At 35.5% G+C, this 19,833-nt stretch overlaps 1 protein-coding gene across 2 annotated transcripts in view; it reads left to right on the top strand.

Moving 5' to 3' along the window:
- Positions 1-19,833, top strand: part of TNPO1 (transportin 1) — a 94,197-nt gene that overhangs the window by 55,072 nt on the left and 19,292 nt on the right. For both annotated transcript variants that reach the window (XM_082722921.1, XM_082722922.1), the window contains exons 7-15: positions 1,684-1,765; positions 5,103-5,225; positions 7,559-7,677; positions 10,607-10,667; positions 11,167-11,335; positions 13,268-13,420; positions 14,739-14,964; positions 17,404-17,575; positions 18,726-18,812. In XM_082722921.1, the coding sequence (XP_082579047.1) occupies positions 1,684-1,765; positions 5,103-5,225; positions 7,559-7,677; positions 10,607-10,667; positions 11,167-11,335; positions 13,268-13,420; positions 14,739-14,964; positions 17,404-17,575; positions 18,726-18,812 (1,192 nt within the window). The remainder of the gene's footprint in view (positions 1-1,683; positions 1,766-5,102; positions 5,226-7,558; positions 7,678-10,606; positions 10,668-11,166; positions 11,336-13,267; positions 13,421-14,738; positions 14,965-17,403; positions 17,576-18,725; positions 18,813-19,833) is intronic.

Below are 19,833 nucleotides of genomic sequence, written 5' to 3'. Positions count from 1 at the left end.
GTCATAGGTTTATTGTCTGTTTGTAGTACCTTTTTCTTTTGTCTTTTTCTCTTGGGTTATCAGAAAAGGCAGACAGAACAGACAAATAATTTCATGATGAATACTGTGGAAAATAATAGAATAAGGGATTAGACAGTGATTCATAGGTATTGTATATAGAAGGTTTTCTATAAAGGTTAACGTTTGTGCAGAGACCCTGAAAAAAGTTAAAGTAGCCAGTCTTTTTGGAAGGTCAAGGAGAAGGACGTATAAGACAGGTAACACCAAGTATAAAGGTCCTGGAGTTAGGGATAAGCCTTTTACAGTGACAAAAGAAGAAAACTTTGTAGCACAGTAGAAATGAAATTAGGAGAGTAGGAGTAACCACAGCATAATGGAAAGTCTAGGCCTAGGCCAATAGTCAGCAACCTATGACCCATGGGGCCAAATTCAGCCCATAACCTGAGCTAAGAATGATTTTATATTTTAAAAGGTTGTGCTTGGGGACGCCTGGGTGGCTCAGCTGGTTAAGCGGCTGCCTTCGGCTCAGGTCATGATCCCAGCGTCCTGGGATTGAGTCCCGCATCGGCCTCCTTGCTCAGCTGGGAGCCTGCTTCTCCCTCTTTCCCTCTGCCTACCACTCTGCTTGTGCTCACTCTCGCTCCTCTCTCTCTCTCTCTGACAAATAAATAAATAAAATCTTAAAAACAAACAAACACTGACATTTAAAAAAAAAAAAAAAGGTTGTGCTTGGGGGATGGGGATGAAGCTGCCACGGAGGTCTTATAATATTTACCATTCTTTTGTAGGAAAGTAGATTGTGTATTTTTGGAGTAATCTGAACAAGGGTGTAATGTGATGTTATTTATGTGTGTCTAAAAGGTTGTGGGGGCTTGTAGTAGCAGGCCATCCTTGTAGTATTTTTGTTGGAAAATTAAAAGAAGAAAGGGTCCAGGAATGGTGTCATCATTTTTCCTTATCACTTAAATTGACAAGATTGTGTCCCACTTATATTTACCATTTGATCTTTTGTAGGAAAAGTTAGATGATGTGGTTTTGGAGCAACCTGAACAAGGGTGTAATGTGACGATTTTATTCATGTATGTGTAAAAGGTTGTAGTATAGTCTGTAAAGGATGTCAGGAAACCAGTTGGAGCCTGTTGGAGTAATCTCGGTAGTTCGGACTAAGGAAGAAGTGATTGGCTTAGGGGTGTGTTTTTAAAGGTAGTGCCATTAGGAATTGTTGTGGACTTGAATTGGCTACATCTGAACACAAAACCTATAGACTTTAATCATTTTTAGTTTTAAAAGGAATAAATAGCCATGGTTTTAAAATCTGTAGGTATATAACACAATTTTCCAGTATGCCTCCATCCACCGTCCCACCCTTCAGGAGTATCTACTATTAAAAACGTGGACATACCCTTTCTGACACTTAACATTTTGAAAGAAGTATTAATGTAATACTCTGGAACCTGTGTTTTTCACCTAATATATCATTCATTTTCTGTGTTAAATATTCAAAGAAATTTAACTCATTCTTTTCAGGGTGTGTATCTGTATATACATATATATGTATGTACAAACATGTTTATGGCTATACATACATCATAATTTATGGAGGAAAAGTTAAGTTCTTGTCAGTCTTCTGTAAATAGAAAAAATCTGTAGTGAGCATTGTTAAAATTTAAGTTTTGTTTCTAGGTCTCATGCTGTTGCATGTGTCAATCAGTTTATCATCAGTAGGACTCAAGCTCTGATGTTGCACATTGATTCTTTTATTGAGGTAAGATTTGTCTCCCCTCCCCCCCTTTTGCTTTTGGGAAAGTTAGAAAATGTTAAATTTTTTCTGATGGTATTAAAATTGTATACAGTGTAGACTTTGTGATTTTTGTTAACTGAAAATAAAAGAATTCTCTATTAAACTGATTTTTTTAACTTACGGTACAAACATTGATTATGGTTTGTAGGTGCTTAATATCTTAGCTAGAAATTTTTTATTTGAATGTACTATTCAAATTCCAGATGTAAATTGAGTGTCCCAGTTCATTTGCTGTATTTGAAACATGAAACATTGGTGAGTCTGAGTAATCTTAAACTTGTTCTTTATTAAGAATCTGAAGGCACAGACTAATAAAAGGTTGGTGCTTCATTTTCCATTGGTTTCCATTGTAGAATTGGAGGTGTCGGGAAAAATTTGACTCGTGAATCTCTGTAAGCATTTAAAGGCCCTTTTACATTTTTGATAAAAGCAGAAGGTCAAGCATCATTTTCTGGCCATGAACTCAAAGCAATAGAATTGTTTTTCAGAATTACTACCACTTGATAACAGCAGGTGTGAACAAGTTAAAGTTCTTTAAGCACTTCACTTTGCTTTTCATTAAATGAAAGCTGTCTTTTCCTCTCCAGCTTTTTTTTTTTTAAAGATGTATGTATTTATTTTTAGAGAGCAACCCTGGGCTGGGGAGAGGGAGAGAAAGAATCTCTAGCAGACTATCCACTGAGTGCAGAGCCCAGTGTGGGGCTTGATCTTATACCCATGAGATGATGACCCGAGCCAAAATCAGGTGTGGGACACTTAACTGAGCCACCCACGGATGCATGCGCCACCCACTCCCCTCCCACCCTGGTTATGCTTAAAAATTTTAGGGGCCATCCTGCTAGTATTTTTGTTGGGCAATTAAAAGAAAGAAGAGGGGAATGTTTTCATCATTTTTCCTCATCACTTAAATTGACAAGCTTCTTTCTGAGCATTTCTGACCAGTAGACTATGAATAGTAGGATCCTCTAGCCATTTAAAAGTTGAAACTAAAACACAAGTCTTCAGTGGATATTTACTGAGTCATACTATAAATGAGGCACTGTGCTTGGTGCTAGGGTTACATAAATTTTCTACCTTCAGTCTACCTTGAGGTAGAGGGCAGTGGATAATACTAAAAGTCTGGAGTAAGACTGCCTGGGTTCAAGCAAAGCTCAGGTCCACAGCTGCTAACCTTGGCCACATTATTTAACTGATATTTTCAGTTTCAACATCTGTAAAATGAGGGCAATAATAGATCTACCTTGTTGGATTGTTATAAAGACATTTGCTGTAACTAAATTGGAACAGTGCCTGCTACAAAGAAGCTGGTCTACATGTTAGCTACAGCTATTATTATTCTTAGAAGTAGTAATTGTAATAATATTTCCTCTTAGTGTTTCACAGCTTAAAAAAGGAATAGGAATAAATAGCCCAACATCTTATACAGAAATGTAATTCAGAATAAAAGAAATAAAATTCTCTCTGAAAACAAAAATTCCACAGGACCATACTCAGCAAGTGGAGCAAGCATGTTTCTCAACATTTTAAAGTATTTCCCAGTGGTGTTAAATACCATGTGAACACTTTGTTGCTCCTTGATAATCCTGTAAGATTCAGCCAGTTCTCCATCCAAGAGGAGTAAAACCTCCATAGGAGGTGCCTGACACATAGTAGACCCTCAAAAAGTGTTGGCTAAATTAGTAAGTGGAGGGGCGCTTGGGTGGCTCAGTGGGTTGGGCCTCTGCCTACGTCTCGGGTCATGATCCCAGGGTGCTGGGATCGAGCCCCGCATCGGGCTCTCTGCTCGGCAGGGAGCCTGCTTCCTCCTCTCTCTGCCTTTCTCTCTGCCTACTTGTGGTCTCTGTCCAATAAATGAATAAAATCTTTTTTAAAAATTAATTAATTAATAAGTGGATCATTTATTTCTTTAATTATCATTGTTTTCATTGGGGGTGAATGTTTGCTGAGTGTGACAATAATGAATGAAAATGTATTGGTTATTAATACATGCCTAAGATGTATCTTGACAAAGCTAGATATTTCTACTTAAGACATCATCCGATTTAATGAAGACTATCAAACATGTTAAATATGTCTGATTTAAAAAGGAACTACAGAGTTGTGAAAGCGTCAGATGCAGGGACAGGACTTGTAGAGGTCGAAATTTTTAAAATTTCACAACAGTACTTCACATACTGTCACATTTGGTGTTTGAATTTCTCCATTGTCTTACCCCTTGTAATAAGCTTTTATGTTCCTCAGTTTGGAGATTTTTTTTTTCCTGCGTTTTTTTTTTTGTGTTGTTTTTTTGGTGTTTTTTTTGAGAGAAGATTGTGGGACACTTTGGATTTTATGTATTTTTTTTAAATGATCATTTTACTACTTTTAAATAAGTGTGTGTGTGTGTGTGTGTGCATGTGTGCATGTGCACGTGCACAGAGAAAGAAAAACTCAAGAATGAGATGGGGGAAGGCTTATTCTGTCTTCTCACATGTCCAATTTGCAACCTCTACCAAAGACAACCTCTTCTTCTAGTGGAGGCTTGTTGATACAGTGAATGAGTGTGGACTTAAAATTCCATGAAAACCATATTCAGATTCTCCCCTGCCTAGCAAGTTAGGTAACTTCTATATTTCCTTATCTGTAAAATCAAATAATAGTGTCTTGTAGATTAAATGAAACAGTCTGTCGTTTATTCAGGCGCTTTTATTTCCCATTAACCTTGGTGACAAACTTGTTAAGAACAGCATAAGATTAATGGCAACTTTTACTGCTTATTCAGTAGTTGACTTGGTGAACAACAGCAGTTTGGGGTTAAGTTGTTGGAAACTCAGCATCCATTTCCCCATTATCGATGCTTTTAAAGAACTTGTACCTGTTACTACCTTAAGAATCTGGATTGGTAGAAATAATCTCTGGACACACAGTACTTTTGAAGGAAAATAAATTGTATAATTTTTTAAAATAAATTACATTTTAAAGATTATCTTCTTCTAGGTGAGCTAGATGAGTGTCCCATGTTCTAATGACACAATTTTATTCTCAAAAACTAAAAATTACCTTAAAACACAATTAGTCAGTCTTTCCAAAAGAATGACTTTAGATTATTTGCCAAGTCATACTTTTTGGCAGTTACCATCTTATGTTTAGTTAATTGTTTTATAATCTAGTATTGCAGGCCAGTTAATACAGTGTTTATTTGTACCATATCTTCTTAGGGTTTCTCTAAATGTTACTAACTTAGAGATGACTTGTTATTATGTATAAACCTTTCTAATACACAGGAATGCTTAACTAGAAAAAAATGTTTCTCATTCACTAGAACCTCTTTGCTTTGGCTGCTGATGAAGAACCAGAGGTACGGAAAAATGTATGCCGGGCACTTGTGATGTTGCTTGAAGTTCGAATGGATCGCCTGCTTCCTCACATGCATAACATAGTTGAGGTAATACAGGTGACTTAAAGGCGCACTCCTTTTTCTCCCAAGAAAAATCATGAGAACAAAATGTATAATGTTAAATTGGTTAAACACATTTGTTGGCAGTGATCTATGAAAAACAGCTGCAGTGATCTATGAAAAACAGCTCACGATTGTCTTTAAATTATAAGTTCTCTTTATGTGAGATTGAAGGTGTTTATAGGGGGGAAAGTTACTTAAAGGAATAGACAGCTTTTAACAAGAATAACTTACGTAAATTTTTTGTGTTCGCTAGATACGTGTTAGGCTAAATGATTACTAGAACTGTGGTAGGTTAAGTGGCACATTCTTGTGTCGTTGGAGTTGGAATTAGAAGTGTTTGCTTTCCACCCATTACTGGTAAAGCTGATGTGATCCTCTTACGATTTATGGTAAAAGTGAAATTTCTGAGTAGAAAATACATAATTGTTACAGTTAGTTCCATCAGACCATTTAGATTTTAAAAGACTCCTTCAATCCCTATGCAATTATAATTTACTAGAAAATTCTGAGTATGTTGATGATAGGTTAGTAGGAGGTAATATGTAGTAACAAGATAAAATTATTATTAGAACAAAATAACTTGTTCGGCCAGTACTCAGTCCTGATAGTGGCAAACTGTACCACCTACGTTTCATATTACTGGATTCATTTGTATGTGAGTAGTATATATATAGCTTTCCAGTTGTATTAAATAATACATTATTTAGATCCTCCCTTTCACCTCCAGAGAATTATGGTCTGTAGAGGGAAGATCTTCTCTTAAAGGATGGGGATCTGTGACCTGTTAGAAAAAAGCTAGCATCTATAGTGTGCAGCAGCTCCTTTTCTAAAGCATAAGGAAAGATAGTTGCAAAGCAGCATTAGAATAAGAGACATTGGGGCGCCTGGGTGGCTCAGTGGGTTAAAGTCTCTGCCTTCGGCTTGGGTCATGATCTCAGGGTCCTGGGATCGAGCCCCGCATCGGGGGCTCTGCTCAGCGGGGAGCCTGCTTCCCTTTCTTTCTCTGCCTGTCTCTCTGCCTACTTGTGATCTCTGTCTGTCAAATAAATAAATAAATAAAAATCTTTAAAAAAAAATGTAAGAGACATTTTCTCTGATGAACCTGTTCTCTCTGAAGTGCCTAGAAGAATCGGGTCAAGTTGGTTGAAGGTTTTAGTGAAAGTTGGAGCTAATAGGAAAATTAAAAGATACTTTATCATTTGCTGGGGCCATGTCACCTGTGGGGAGGCTAACTTAAAATGGTATAGTTATTTAGCAGTATTCAGCATGGTAATAGGACTTGGTGTGGAATGTAATAGGGATTGGCCTGTCACAATTCTTGTGTTGCCACATTTTGTCATGTGAGATGTTTTAGTCTGGAAGAGAATATGTACAAAGGCTGCATCTAACACTTGACCCCATTTCCAGACCCAGGTACTTTGGGAAATCGTATACGTACCTTTGATTATATTTATTTTTGCACATAAAGGTTTTTTAAAGAGGGGTAGACACTGCTTTTGGATAAATTTCATGTTGATGTTCCTTAAGAATGAATTTGGTTAAGAATGTTATTTGAGGACTCCTGGGTGGCTCAGTGGGTTAAGCCACTGCCTTCCGCTCAGGTCATGATCTCAGAGTTCTGGGATCGAGTACCGTATGGGGCTCTCTGCTCAGCAGGGAGCCTGCTTCCCTCTATCTCTCTGCCTGCCTCCATCTATTTGTGATCTCTCTCTGTCAAATAAATAAAGTCTTTAAAAAAAAAATGTTATTTGAAGTTAAGAATAAGAAATAAGAAGTTAAGAATGAATTTGGCTTGGTATGTTAGAGACTATAGATTATAATTTCTTTAAGAAATATCCCTACATCCTTCCAAATACAAAAATTCAAGTTTTGTAATTGCATAATAATTGTATGTCACATATGTTACATATGTGAAAATACATGTAAGAAAGAGGTTAAATAATTATGTTTTGAAAAGATTCTTCATTTTTTTAATGAAAGGTATAATGGACTTTATTTTGGTATTTCCAAGAAGACTGATTATTTAATACATGTTTAAAATCTTGGTGGTTTCATAAGAGAAAATACACCTCTACAGAAGCAGATATGCCATACATAGTTTGAACACTTTTCATTAAGCAGCATTCCAAAGTTGTTCTTAAGTTTGGCTGGATTTTAGAGTTGACTCAGAAACTTTTTTAAAAAAGTCAAAGCCAAGGTTAAGAATCACTGTAAAGTTAAGGCGATAGCAGAGGACCTTTAACTTGCTGAGCCAAGCATTAGGTTTACTTTAATTTTATGATCTAAACCAATTAATATTAATGCTTCTTTGTTTTCAGTACATGCTACAGAGGACGCAAGATCAAGACGAAAATGTAGCTTTAGAAGCCTGTGAATTCTGGCTCACTTTGGCTGAGCAGCCCATATGCAAAGATGTACTTGTAAGGCATCTTCCTAAGTAAGTGTTCCTTCTTTTGAATGCTACCTTTATCTTAAATTTATAGTGATTCCTCATTTTTACATTTTTATGTTGCATTCTGCCATCAGGGAAGGAAGTTCTAAAGAAGCCAGACTTAATTTTAGTTGGCATAAGCATGTGTTATAACTAAAGAGATTTTTCAGGAAGCAGTTGTTTTTTGGGATTTTTTAAAAATTGGAGATGGTTTATTCTAAATCATAATCTTAATTGTCCAAATGAGTTATTTTGTTCTAATAATCATTTCATCTTTTTACTACATATTACTTCCTTTAAATAAGGTTAACCTATCATCAGTGTACTCAGAATTTCCTGGTAAGATAATTTTAATTGCATAGGGATTGAAGGAGTCTTTTAAAATCTAAGTGGTTAGCATAATTTTTTCTTCAGGGACCTCACCCCACCAAATGGATACATTCTCTCTTCGAACTTTCTCTTTCTCTTCTTTCTCCATAACTTTATAATTTTTTCCATCTTAAAAAGAATAGACAGGGCTCACTGTCTTTACTTCTTTATTTTACCTCTTGTTAACTGCAGAATTTTATAGTCTTCCATCTGTCCTCACTATTTCCACCCAAATTACTGACAGGTAATAAATGATTTCATTGTTGGTGAATGAAATAAAGCGGACTGTGCTGCAAAATGCCTGTAGCTTATGAATAGGGTTTTATTTATTATAAATTGGATATAGTTCTGTTTCATTAGCTGTAATGTTAAATTACTATTAATCTGTATTTTAGAATTTAGAAGGACTTTTCAGCTTGAAAATTTGGCCATCCCACATTTTTATATCTGTCTAGGGAATTTTAAGTCCCACTGCTTTCTCCTATTTGCTATTCCTTTAGTTAATAAGGGTTTACAAATTAACTGATGGTAAAGTTGTACTCAGAATTGGTTTTGCACATATTTAATTGACATTAAAGTGTTTAACTCTTAGAAGTAAGGCCTCTGCTAAGGCCTAACACATGAATGTGGAGAGTGAGAATTTCTTATATCTGGTGTGGGGAAAGAATTATTTTGGAGGCAGGCCAAACTGGTCTTGATTTCTGACTCTCCCATTACTTAAAATTAATGACCTTGTGGAAGTAATGTAACCTCTCTTAGCCTTAGTTGACCCATCTATAAAATGAAGATCTTAATACCTTCTCATTAGATTATAAGGAAAGTGCTTATTAATAAGCCCACATGATAGTCATGGGTATGAATTTCCTTTGGCTGTTCACATTTCCCAAGCCGCCCAGAACAGTTAAAGGTAGAATTCAGAAGCAGAGAACAATTGACTTTTTTTTTTTTAAGATTTTATTAATTTATTTAGAGAGAGAGAGAATGTGCCAGCTGGGGGGGGGGGCAGTGATGCAGAGGCATTGGAGAGAAAGAATCCCAAGCAGACTCCCTGTTGAGCGCTGAGCCTGGAGGTCTGGGTGGGGCTTGATCTGCAGAACCTTCATGACCTGTGCATAAATCAAGAGTCCAATATTCAACTGACTGAGCCACCCAGATGCCCCTAGAACTGTGGCCTTTTAAATGCTTCCTAAGTTTTCTCAAAACCTTTTATCCACAGTAGACTCTTAAACGTGTTAAGGGCCCAGTGAGAAAGGAAATCATCAAAACTTAAAGCAGTCAGAGCTTAAACTTCTCATAGCTACAAAGGGAATTGAAGTCATTAGTATTTTGACCTTTCCTTGTGTGTTTTGGTAAATTTTTTTTCCTAACTACTCCAGGATACCTGGGATTCCATGTTTACAGACATCTTGGTTCTGGCTTAATGATTATGTTAATGCTTCAGATTAGACATGATATCCTGACTTAAGCATTTTCTTACTGGAAATTTAAGTTCTTAATTTCTTAAGAAATTAAAATTTCTGGGGTGCCTGGGTGGCTCAGTGGGTTAAAACCTCTGCCCTCAGCTCAGGTCATGATCCCAGGGTCCTGGGATCGAGCCCCACATCGGGCTCTCTGCTCAGCAGGGAGCCTCCTTCCCTTCCTTTCTCTCTGCCTCCCTCTCAGCCTACCTGTGATCTCTGTCAGATAAGTAAATAAAATCTTTTTTAAAAAAAGAAATTAAAATTTCTTAATTTCTTAAGAAATTAAAATTTCCTAATTTCTTCTTTGAAGGCTATAATATAATAACCTTACTGGTAGAGCTCTTTTTCCATTTTTGCGTTATTTCTTTTGAATAAATTATTTTAGACTTACTATACATTTTAAACACTGTCATCTCTTTTATTAAAAGGAGTACAAATACTGAATGTAGGCTAATTGTAAAAGTGTCACACTCTTTAGAAATAAAGTAAATGATTAATTTTATCCCTTTTTAGCCTTTCCAGTTTTCCAAAAATACCAGTTTCTTTTCCATATCCTTTCTAGATAGTAGTCTGTTTATATAAGTAATTACATGGGTAATCTCATTATTTTTAACTCCAGTAGAACCATGCTAAATGTGTTTCATACATTTCTGTTTCATTTTTAACTTTACTGTAATTTATTTTTAACCAAGCCCTAAATGACATATATTTAGATTGTTTCTAGTTTTGTTACTTCATCAAGAAACATTAAGTCTTAAAGAACTGGGAATGTTTGTTATGATGTTCAGGATAAATTTCTAGGGGAGAAATTACTAAATTTTTTGTTACTAGTTTTATTTCTAACCACTCTTGATAAGCTACCTTATTCTTACTAAGATTTAATCCAAGAGATCCCATATGTGAGTATGTAAAGGGGGCCTGGGATATGTATTAGGAATACTCCATATTTGAGAAGTACAGACATCATAGAATATGCTTCAAGACCAGATTAGCAGTGGTAGTTGTCTCTTTGTTTGATGTTTCTAGTATGAGTAAGGTCATTAAGACTTCTTACTAATTCTTAGAAGATTTTTAGATCTTTGTTTCATGAATTTATTCCTTTACAGATTGATTCCTGTATTAGTGAATGGGATGAAGTACTCAGATATAGATATTATCCTACTTAAGGTAAGGAAACTTCTCGGATAAATAGGTAAGGTTGTTTTTTTATTGATTCTAGAGAATCTTTGAATTTGACTAAGCATATTTACTTAAAATCGACCCTGTATAAGTATGTTTCTTCTTATATATGCTACAGAGTTTAAAGGTAGAAGCCATCAATGAATTTGGGTGCTAATGTACTCTAACTTCATTGGAACCAGATGGTTCTGGTAGAGTTAGCATAAATTTCCTGTTGTTTCAAATTACTTGTAGTTTATTTTAAAATTTTCAAATACAGTCTGAATTTTATACAGATGGTCTGGATTATACCAGCTGATGGGAAACAATGTAATGCAGTTACAGGTCCTGAACCTAATATGCAGTAAGGTAGTTTTTTCTCCCCTTGACAAAGATTTCTTTTCTGCGCAGGGGAGTGGTTCTTAGATATACTTTCAGAACCACATACATGGCGTCATCTCTCAATAATGATAATTGAATATCATCACAATTTTTCTTTTAAAAAAAGGGTGATGTTGAAGAAGATGAAACAATTCCTGATAGTGAACAGGATATAAGGCCACGTTTTCATCGATCAAGGACAGTGGCTCAGCAGCATGATGAAGATGGAATTGAAGAGGAGGATGATGATGATGATGAAATTGATGATGATGATACAATTTCTGACTGGAATCTAAGTAAGTGAAAAAGAAAAAATAGAGTTGCCTGCTTTGGTAGCAACTATATTGAGAACTAAGTCATATATTGTACAGTGCCCTCATGAAAGACTATAATTCAGTGGTTTTTTCATATATTCACAGAGTTATGCAACCATCACCACAGTAAATTTTGGAACATTCTCATCACCCCAAGAAGAAACCCTGTTTTGTTTTGTTTTGTTTTGTTTTAATATCCCATTTAACTTTACAACAGCCTTAGGTTGGTAAGGAAACTGCAAAAAGAGAAACTTACCAAGGTTGGTTATTTAACATGGCTAGTACTAATGACACACTTAATTTTTGGAACCCAGGTTTCCCATAGCAAGAGAGCCCAATGTCTTCACCTCTGTCAGATTGTAGTAGCCCCTGTTATCTGCAGGGGGGTATGTTCTAAGATGCCCCCACAACCCGACCAAAAGGTGCCTGAAATCACAAATATTTGCAAACCCTGTATATATTGTTTTTTCTAACACATACATACCTACAATAGAGTTTACTTTATAAATTAGGTACCATAAGAGATTATCAATATTAATTGGTGATAAAACAGAGTAATTATAACAATATACCATAGAAAACATTATGTGATGTGTTCTTTCACAATTTCTTACTGTGCTGCATTCACCCTTGTGATGATATATGATGATAAAATGTTCACATGATGAGGTGGGAGGGGGCGTTAACTGAAATAGACATTATGGTATAGCGGTTAGGCTACTATAAATCTTCTGATGATACATCAGAAGAAGGAGCATCTGCTTCCAGACTGCACCTATCTGAAGGTAACCAAAACCATGGAAAGCAAAACAGCACAGTGGGAGGCTAGTATACCACCTCCTTGTATATCCCTACTTTTAGGCTGGAGGCAGGATACAGGTAACTTTACAAAAGCACTAATGTAAATTGAATTGGGGGAGGGAATTACTCCCTCTTAACATCCCACCCATTTTCATACCCTTCCAGAAGTTTTTCTGTGCACATGCAGACAAAATGTATGTAAAAAAAAAATTTTTTTTGGAGACAAGGCTGACTTCCCAGTAGTGAAATGAGATTACATGTACTCTGTTGGTTCTTTTCCGTTTATCATATAACTAACTCATTCTGTATCAGTACATTAAGATTTCTTTGTCTTTCATGGTAGTAGTATATTACTCATTTGTATGGTTCCATCATACAATATAACCAAGACCCTTATTGATGAGTAAGGTGTTCCTTCTAGCCAATTTAACAGCCTTTTTTCAAAAAGGATTTTAATATTCTTTAATGATTTGTGACCCACTATTTAATATGCCTAATCACATTTGGAAAAATTTTTATGCTTAATTATATTTTTGTTTTCTTAATTATTACATTAAATGAAATCTTTCCAATTTTAGTATATGTGCTGCCGAAGCAAGCACACATTAAATGAAATCTTAATTGATCCATCGTTCCATAGCTAATAATAGTTCCTTTATCTGGAAGGAATGTTTTCTGGCCTGTTTTATGCTTCAGATGCTAGTGACTTGTTAAGATTTCTTTGCCTGATCTCTTGTTGAGTCATTATGTATTTGATTTGAAATGATCTACCGCTCAGAATATTAAGTAGAAATAATAAATGTACACATTTTACTGCAGGTTGTAGAAGTGGGTATCATATCCTAGAAGCACTAAATTGAGTGGAACAGTATTTTGATTTTTCTCTGTAAACAAAAGAATCCTAGTGTGGCAGTCATATGCAAAAGAGAATACCTTCATGATTAGGTTTCTAATTCTTGGCCAAAAAATATTTCTTGTTAACAGATTGCTTCCTATTTAATTGAAGTCTTTAAAACTGTAGGTGACTAAAGTGTTGTACATTGAACAAATACGATAATAGGGTTAATGATAATAGAGTTTAATGTAATGTTTTTGAATTAAATATTTGTTTAGGAAAATGTTCTGCTGCTGCCCTAGATGTTCTTGCAAATGTGTATCGTGATGAGCTTTTGCCACACATTTTGCCCCTTTTGAAAGAATTGCTTTTTCATCATGAATGGGTTGTTAAAGAATCTGGCATCTTGGTTTTAGGAGCAATTGCTGAAGGTAAGTCTAAGTCAAAACTGAACTGTGAAGTCTTTAATAGGCTCTAATGCAGATGGACCACTTTAAGGAATGTAATAAGCAAAGATGATTCAGGCTGGAATTCACATACTTTTTTGCTCTCTTGTGTTGCTAATGTGGAACAGATGACACTGTGATCTACGTTAACCTTAAAAAAGATGTTTAAATCCAAAAGTCCTCTTACCAAAATCAGAGAGGAAGGCAAACCATAAGGCTTACGACTCTTAATCGTAGGAAACAAACTGAGGGTTGCTGGAGGGGAGACTGCCGGGGGGCCGTGGGGGATGGCGTAGCTGGATGATAGGGCATTTGGTGTAATGAGCTAAAATTCAGTTAAAATTTTTTCAGTGGAATACTAAACTGATAAATGCAGCCATAAAAAATATTCAGATCAAAAAAATAGGAGGGCATGTGGTATAATGAGCACCAGGTATTATATAAGACTGATGAGTCACTGACCTCTCCCTCTGAAACTAATAATACATTATATGTTTGTTAATTGAGTTTAAATTTAAAAAAAAAAAAAAGCCTAAAGGAATGAACTGGAAAAAAAGAAAATACCTATATAGCAGCATTAGTAAATGATACTAATGGATAACTAACAAAAATGGAAGAAAATACCTAAATAGCAACATTAGCAAATGATGCTAATAGATAACTAACAAAAATGGAAAGACAGCCCTTAAACACATGAAAAGATGCTCAGCCTCCCTCAGAGTAAAAGAATGCAATTTAAAAAAAAAAAAAAAAAAAACCTGTCAGGACAAGTTTTTACCTTGAACCAGTTAATTATTATTTAGCCATAGGCTTACTTTTAACCCCATCATGATATTTTACAAATGCTTCTGTTACAATAAAGGGAACAGAATGAGAAGGCTGATGTTAGAAGCATCCCCACTGCTAGAAAAAATATTTTCTCCATTGGTAAGTGTTAAAAACATAGTAGGAGAGTCACATCAACCCCCATAAAGGGTTACTGTGTCTTGGAGATAGGCATATATATACAAGAAATTGAATTATTTTGTAGGCACTTCTGAAAGCCATAATTTGTGTAGCAGAAGTAAAACAAGCTTTCCTAATTACTAGAAGATACTTAGGACCAATTAACTTTCTTTCTTTTTTTTTTTTAATTTTGGAACAGATTATTAGAGAATATTTATTGCGATAGAGATGATCTCAGTATTTTCTATTTTTTTGATCTGAATATTTTTTATGGCTGCATTTATCAGTTTAGTATTCAACTGAAATAATTTTAACTGAATTTTAGCACTTTCTGAGAGATTTGTTACTTTTTTTTCAGGTTGTATGCAAGGCATGATTCCGTACCTGCCTGAGCTCATTCCCCACCTTATTCAGTGCCTCTCTGATAAAAAGGCTCTTGTGCGTTCCATAACGTGCTGGACTCTTAGCCGCTATGCACACTGGGTAGTCAGCCAACCCCCTGATACGTACCTGAAGCCATTAATGACAGAATTGCTAAAGCGAATCCTCGACAGCAACAAGAGAGTACAAGAAGCTGCCTGCAGGTGGGACAAATCCATAACGTTGTTGATTGTGGGAAAAGGGAGTGGGTATTTTAGTGAGAAACTAATTTTCAGCTTTGTGGTGGAATGTTGGTTTTAAACTGTTAATGGAGCTTTTATTACCTGTAGATTCTGTAAATCAAAATGTGAGTCATTTAGGTGTCAGCTGTTTCTTCAATTCATTTCCTTTCTCTATGCCTATGGTAACAGTAGAATTCTTTCATCTTAATTCTTGCAGACATCTAGAGTGGTGATAGTAAGGGTCTTGCTCTTGAAGAAATAACAGAGTTCGACCAGACTCACATCACATCATTAGTTTAAAGGTCAGCTAGAAAAGTCCCACAATGACTTAGCTTTCACTTTGTGAATCCACTCCAGTAGCTATATGTCGTTTGGGTTTGGGGCTGTCTTTTTTTCTATCAGATCAGCAGTTAGTTTCATTACTATAAATATTCCAGTTTCCTGAACAAACCTTTTGTATTCTGAAAAGTTCTGACATATTTACAGCTCTTAACTTTTTAATTAGAATTGCTTTACTGTTGACTTTGTTAATAAGAAGAAAAAAGGGAAATGAATTTAAGTGGAGTTGTACTCTTTACCAGATGAGAAGCAAAAACACCTGAAAGCATTCTAATCCTTAATAAGAGGAAAGAACATTGAACCAAAAGGGCTTTGGCACTACTTTTTTAATGAGGGGAGGATACATACTATAATTGGTTTCCTTAAGGTGTTTTGTGGTTTTTTTTTTTAAACTTTACTAGTCATTAGGCATGTATTAAATGCTATGTTTACAGTCCCTGCCATCTTAAATTTAGAGGCTAGTATAGAATACTAAACAACTGTATGATTATAATTCATGGCAAGTGCTATAAGGAAATACATAAACAATTTAAGACCGGGCTTTCACTAACAAATGGCTTAAGCCTGTTGTTTTGGGAAATTGCTGAGTGGGTAGAATAGAAAATAATACAAACCTTAATTTTAGAAATGAAGAGCCAGGTACACCTTAGAGTCCAGACAAATTTAGGCCTAAATTTAAGTAACTACTCAGACTCTTTTGAGTGTTTGTTTTTTGTGTCTTAATTTGTCTTAATAGGTAAGCCATACATAAGGCAAGTTTATAATAACAAACTTTGCATCCTAATGTATGGTGTAGAATTTAGACCAACATTTTTAAGCTTTATTGAGGAAAAGTTGACAAAAATAATCCATGTATTTAAAGTGTACAGCGTGGGAGCACCTGGGCGGCTCAGTGGGTTATAGCCTCTGCCTTTGGCTCGGGTCATGATCTCCAGGAACAGGGATCAAGCCCCACTTCAGGCTCTCTACTTAGCAGGGAACCTGTTTCCTCCTCTCTGCCTGCTTCTCTGCTTACTTGTGATCTCTGTCAGATAAATAAAATCTTTTTTAAAAAAATGAAAAAGTATACGGCATGATGACTTGGTAAACATACATTATGGAACAGTTAGCAAGATAAAATTAAGACATCCATCACCTGACATAGTTGACATAAGTAACTCTTTTGTGTGATATGAATGGTTAACTCTCAGGTATACAACACTGCCTTTTTTTTTTTCTTTTTTTTTTTATTTCTTTTTCAGCGTAACAGAATTTGTTGTTTTTGCACCACACCCAGTGCTCCATGCAATGCGTGCCCTCCGTAATACCCACCACCTGGCTCCGCCAACCTCCCACCCCCCAACCCCCTTCAAAACCCTCAGGTGGTTTTTCAGAATCCATAGTCTCTCATGGTTTATCTCCTCCTCCAACTTCCCTCAACTCCTCTCCATCTCCCCATGTCCTCTGTGTTATTTATTATGCTCCGCAATTAGGACGGCACTGCATTATTAATTACAGTCACCACGCTGTACTTTAGATCTTCAGAATTTATTCTTTTTTTTTTTTTTTGACAGAGAGAGATCACAAGTAGGCAGAGAGAGAGAGAGAGAAAGCAGGCTCTCTGCTCAGCAAAGAGCCCGATGCGGGACTCGATCCCAGGACCCTGGGATCATGACCTGAGCCGAAGGCAGCGGCTTAACCCACTGAGCCACCCAGGTGCCCCCAGAATTTATTCTTACAACTGAAAATTTGTGCCCTTTGACCACCTGCATCATCCCTTTCCCCTCCTACTAAAGGAAACATTTAGGAGGTCACGACACTGCTCAGTTTGTTGAATGATTGAATATTAAGAACCAACAATAATTTTAGATGTTACTATTGTAGTGAAGCAAATGCCAGTAGGTGGCAGCCTCTTTGAAAGAAGTGAGAGGAAATGGGGAATGAATAATAAAAATAAGCTTCTAGTATAGTGAGGTAAGGAGATAGGCATATAAAGTATAAATAGATGTTGTGTATACTACAGACTTGGTTTCCTATCTCTATGATAAACTGCAGCAGTAATAATCTCTCTCTCTTTCTCTGTTTTGTTTTTTTAAACTCTAGTGCCTTTGCTACCTTAGAAGAGGAGGCTTGTACGGAACTTGTTCCTTACCTTGCTTATATACTTGATACCTTGGTCTTCGCTTTTAGTAAATACCAGCATAAGAACCTGCTCATTCTTTATGATGCCATAGGAACTTTAGCAGATTCAGTAGGACATCATTTAAACAAACCCGTGAGTATCTGTGATTAACTATTACTTTAAGAAGGTAGATCTTAAGTCAGCAAACATACTTTCTAGATAGTATTAAAAGTAAATATGTTCTTGGTGTGGAAATCATATCAGCATATCACATGAATGTACCAACACTTTTTAGAAAAGGGATGATAAAGGTCTTGTGGGTTTCACCTTATGCTTAATTCCAGGTATTTTTATCTACCACTTCATAAATAAAGCTTTAGAGTACCACATTTGTTTTCTTTGTTTTCTCACTGGAACTTAGAGGTATAGGGGGAATGAACATATACTAAGATAAGACAATTAGAAATTGGGATAATAAGTTGGAAGTACTGAGTAGTGGTATAGAAGAAGTATGTGTATATGGCTAAGGAGCCAAACTCTGTTTTTAGTAGGGTTAGGAAGAGTATGATGGAATTGGATTTGTTTGAATAGGATTTAAATAATAGAATTTCAGGCTCAAAATTCCCAGCGGAAGAATAGATGGCATGTTTATGATAGCTATATGAAGTCTTTAAAAAATTGTGTTTAGAAGTTAAATTTAAAGCTTAGTGCAAGACACTTGGTTTGTGGGTTTGCTTTGATGTTGGTTAGTCTTTTGTGTGCAGGGGGTTGGAGAGAGTTCTTGTGAATGTGTTAGACCCTCTGGAATCTGTGCCCCTTGTTTTTATGATTACCATTGTTTATTTAGTACTTATTTATATATTTATTTATGGATTCTAAAGTTTAAAGATGCTTAAATGATTATGAATCATCTTATACAAATGCATCTGTAAGCTTACCTGTCATTTCTAACATAGTGTACAGCAAGGACCATACTATATGTTAAAAGCTCCAGAACTGGAAAATATTCAGAGTAAAACTTACACAGATTATCCCTATTTTGATCAAATAATTTTTGGGTAGTGGTATACTTGTATACATTTTATTTCACAAAGGATATACAGTGACTTAAAAATAGAACAAGGTTATAAAAAAGCAGAAAATAAAAATTTTAAATGTGCTAATTAGGAGAGCAGACTGAGTCTTTAAAATGCATTCTGTAATAATTTTACACGATTACTCTAAATGGATTTTAATTTTCATAGACCCAGAAAAGGCTTGTATGATATATGATAGTGGAGCTTTATGTGTTTTTCACAAATAGGAATATATTCAGATGTTAATGCCTCCACTGATCCAGAAATGGAACATGTTAAAGGATGAAGATAAAGATCTCTTCCCTTTACTTGAGGTATGCTGAGCTGGTAACCTTTAGTTAATCTAATAGCGTGTTTCATCAAAATACATCTGTAAATATAAAATGTGGGAATATGTGATGAGTAAAATATTAATAGATGAACATTTTGAATCACTTCTATTAAAATGCTGAATAAGTAGGTAACTGCCCTTACTTAATTATGGTACTTCCATACTAAGAAATACTGTTAAACAGAAAACCCATAATGGATGTGTTAAGTTGGTTGGTTTTTGTTTTCTTTTTCTTTAGGTCATCAAATGATTATATTACATGTTTTCTCACCTGCTCGGCTTCAGTGTTAATCAGTTAACTTGGAGATGTTTCCATATCAACTTATAGGTCCTCTATTAAATTGCATTTGTTTATATAGATACATAGCTATACCATGACAGTTGATATAGTTTAAATTATTTGGTGTGTTATATACCTATTGTATATACACACATTTAGTCATATGTGAAGTAGAATGGAGTCTTGGTGCTGATAAGGGAAGGACTTTGCTTCATACCCTTTCTGTCCATTTGGAGGTTTGATAGTTGATATGTTACTCAAATAACTGAACATGCAATCAAATATGATAATTTACATGAATTGATGCTGGTAGAGCCATTTCAGTCATTGCCATTCTTGTTTCCCCTGTCATTTCATGGGTCATCATTTCTGCTGTGGTTGTCCCTAGCCAGAGAAGTAAAAACCTCCATGACTAAGAGCAGTGGCTGATTCTGGCCCAGCAAAAACAAGAAAAACCATTATGCTTAAATAGATTTACTTTCAGGCAGGCGCTCAGGGTATCCTCATTAAAACTCCACCCATATCATTAATCATGAAAGGATAAACAAATATCTTATATTTGATGAAAAAAATAAGCATATGTAATACCTAATCTGGTTCTCCAAGGATAATGTTCCTTACAGAAACTTTTTTGAGGAAACCTCCACAAACTGAACAGCATTTGTTGAGTGGCATCCAAAGAGGAGAGCTCTGAAAAGATAACCTGCTATTGTAGAATAGTAGA

The sequence above is a fragment of the Mustela nivalis genome, assembly GCF_964662115.1.
Source record: "Mustela nivalis genome assembly, chromosome: 3".
NCBI classification, from domain to species: Eukaryota; Metazoa; Chordata; class Mammalia; order Carnivora; family Mustelidae; genus Mustela; species Mustela nivalis.
Note: the sequence above shows the minus strand (reverse complement) of the source record. Positions and strands in the feature narration are given on the sequence as shown.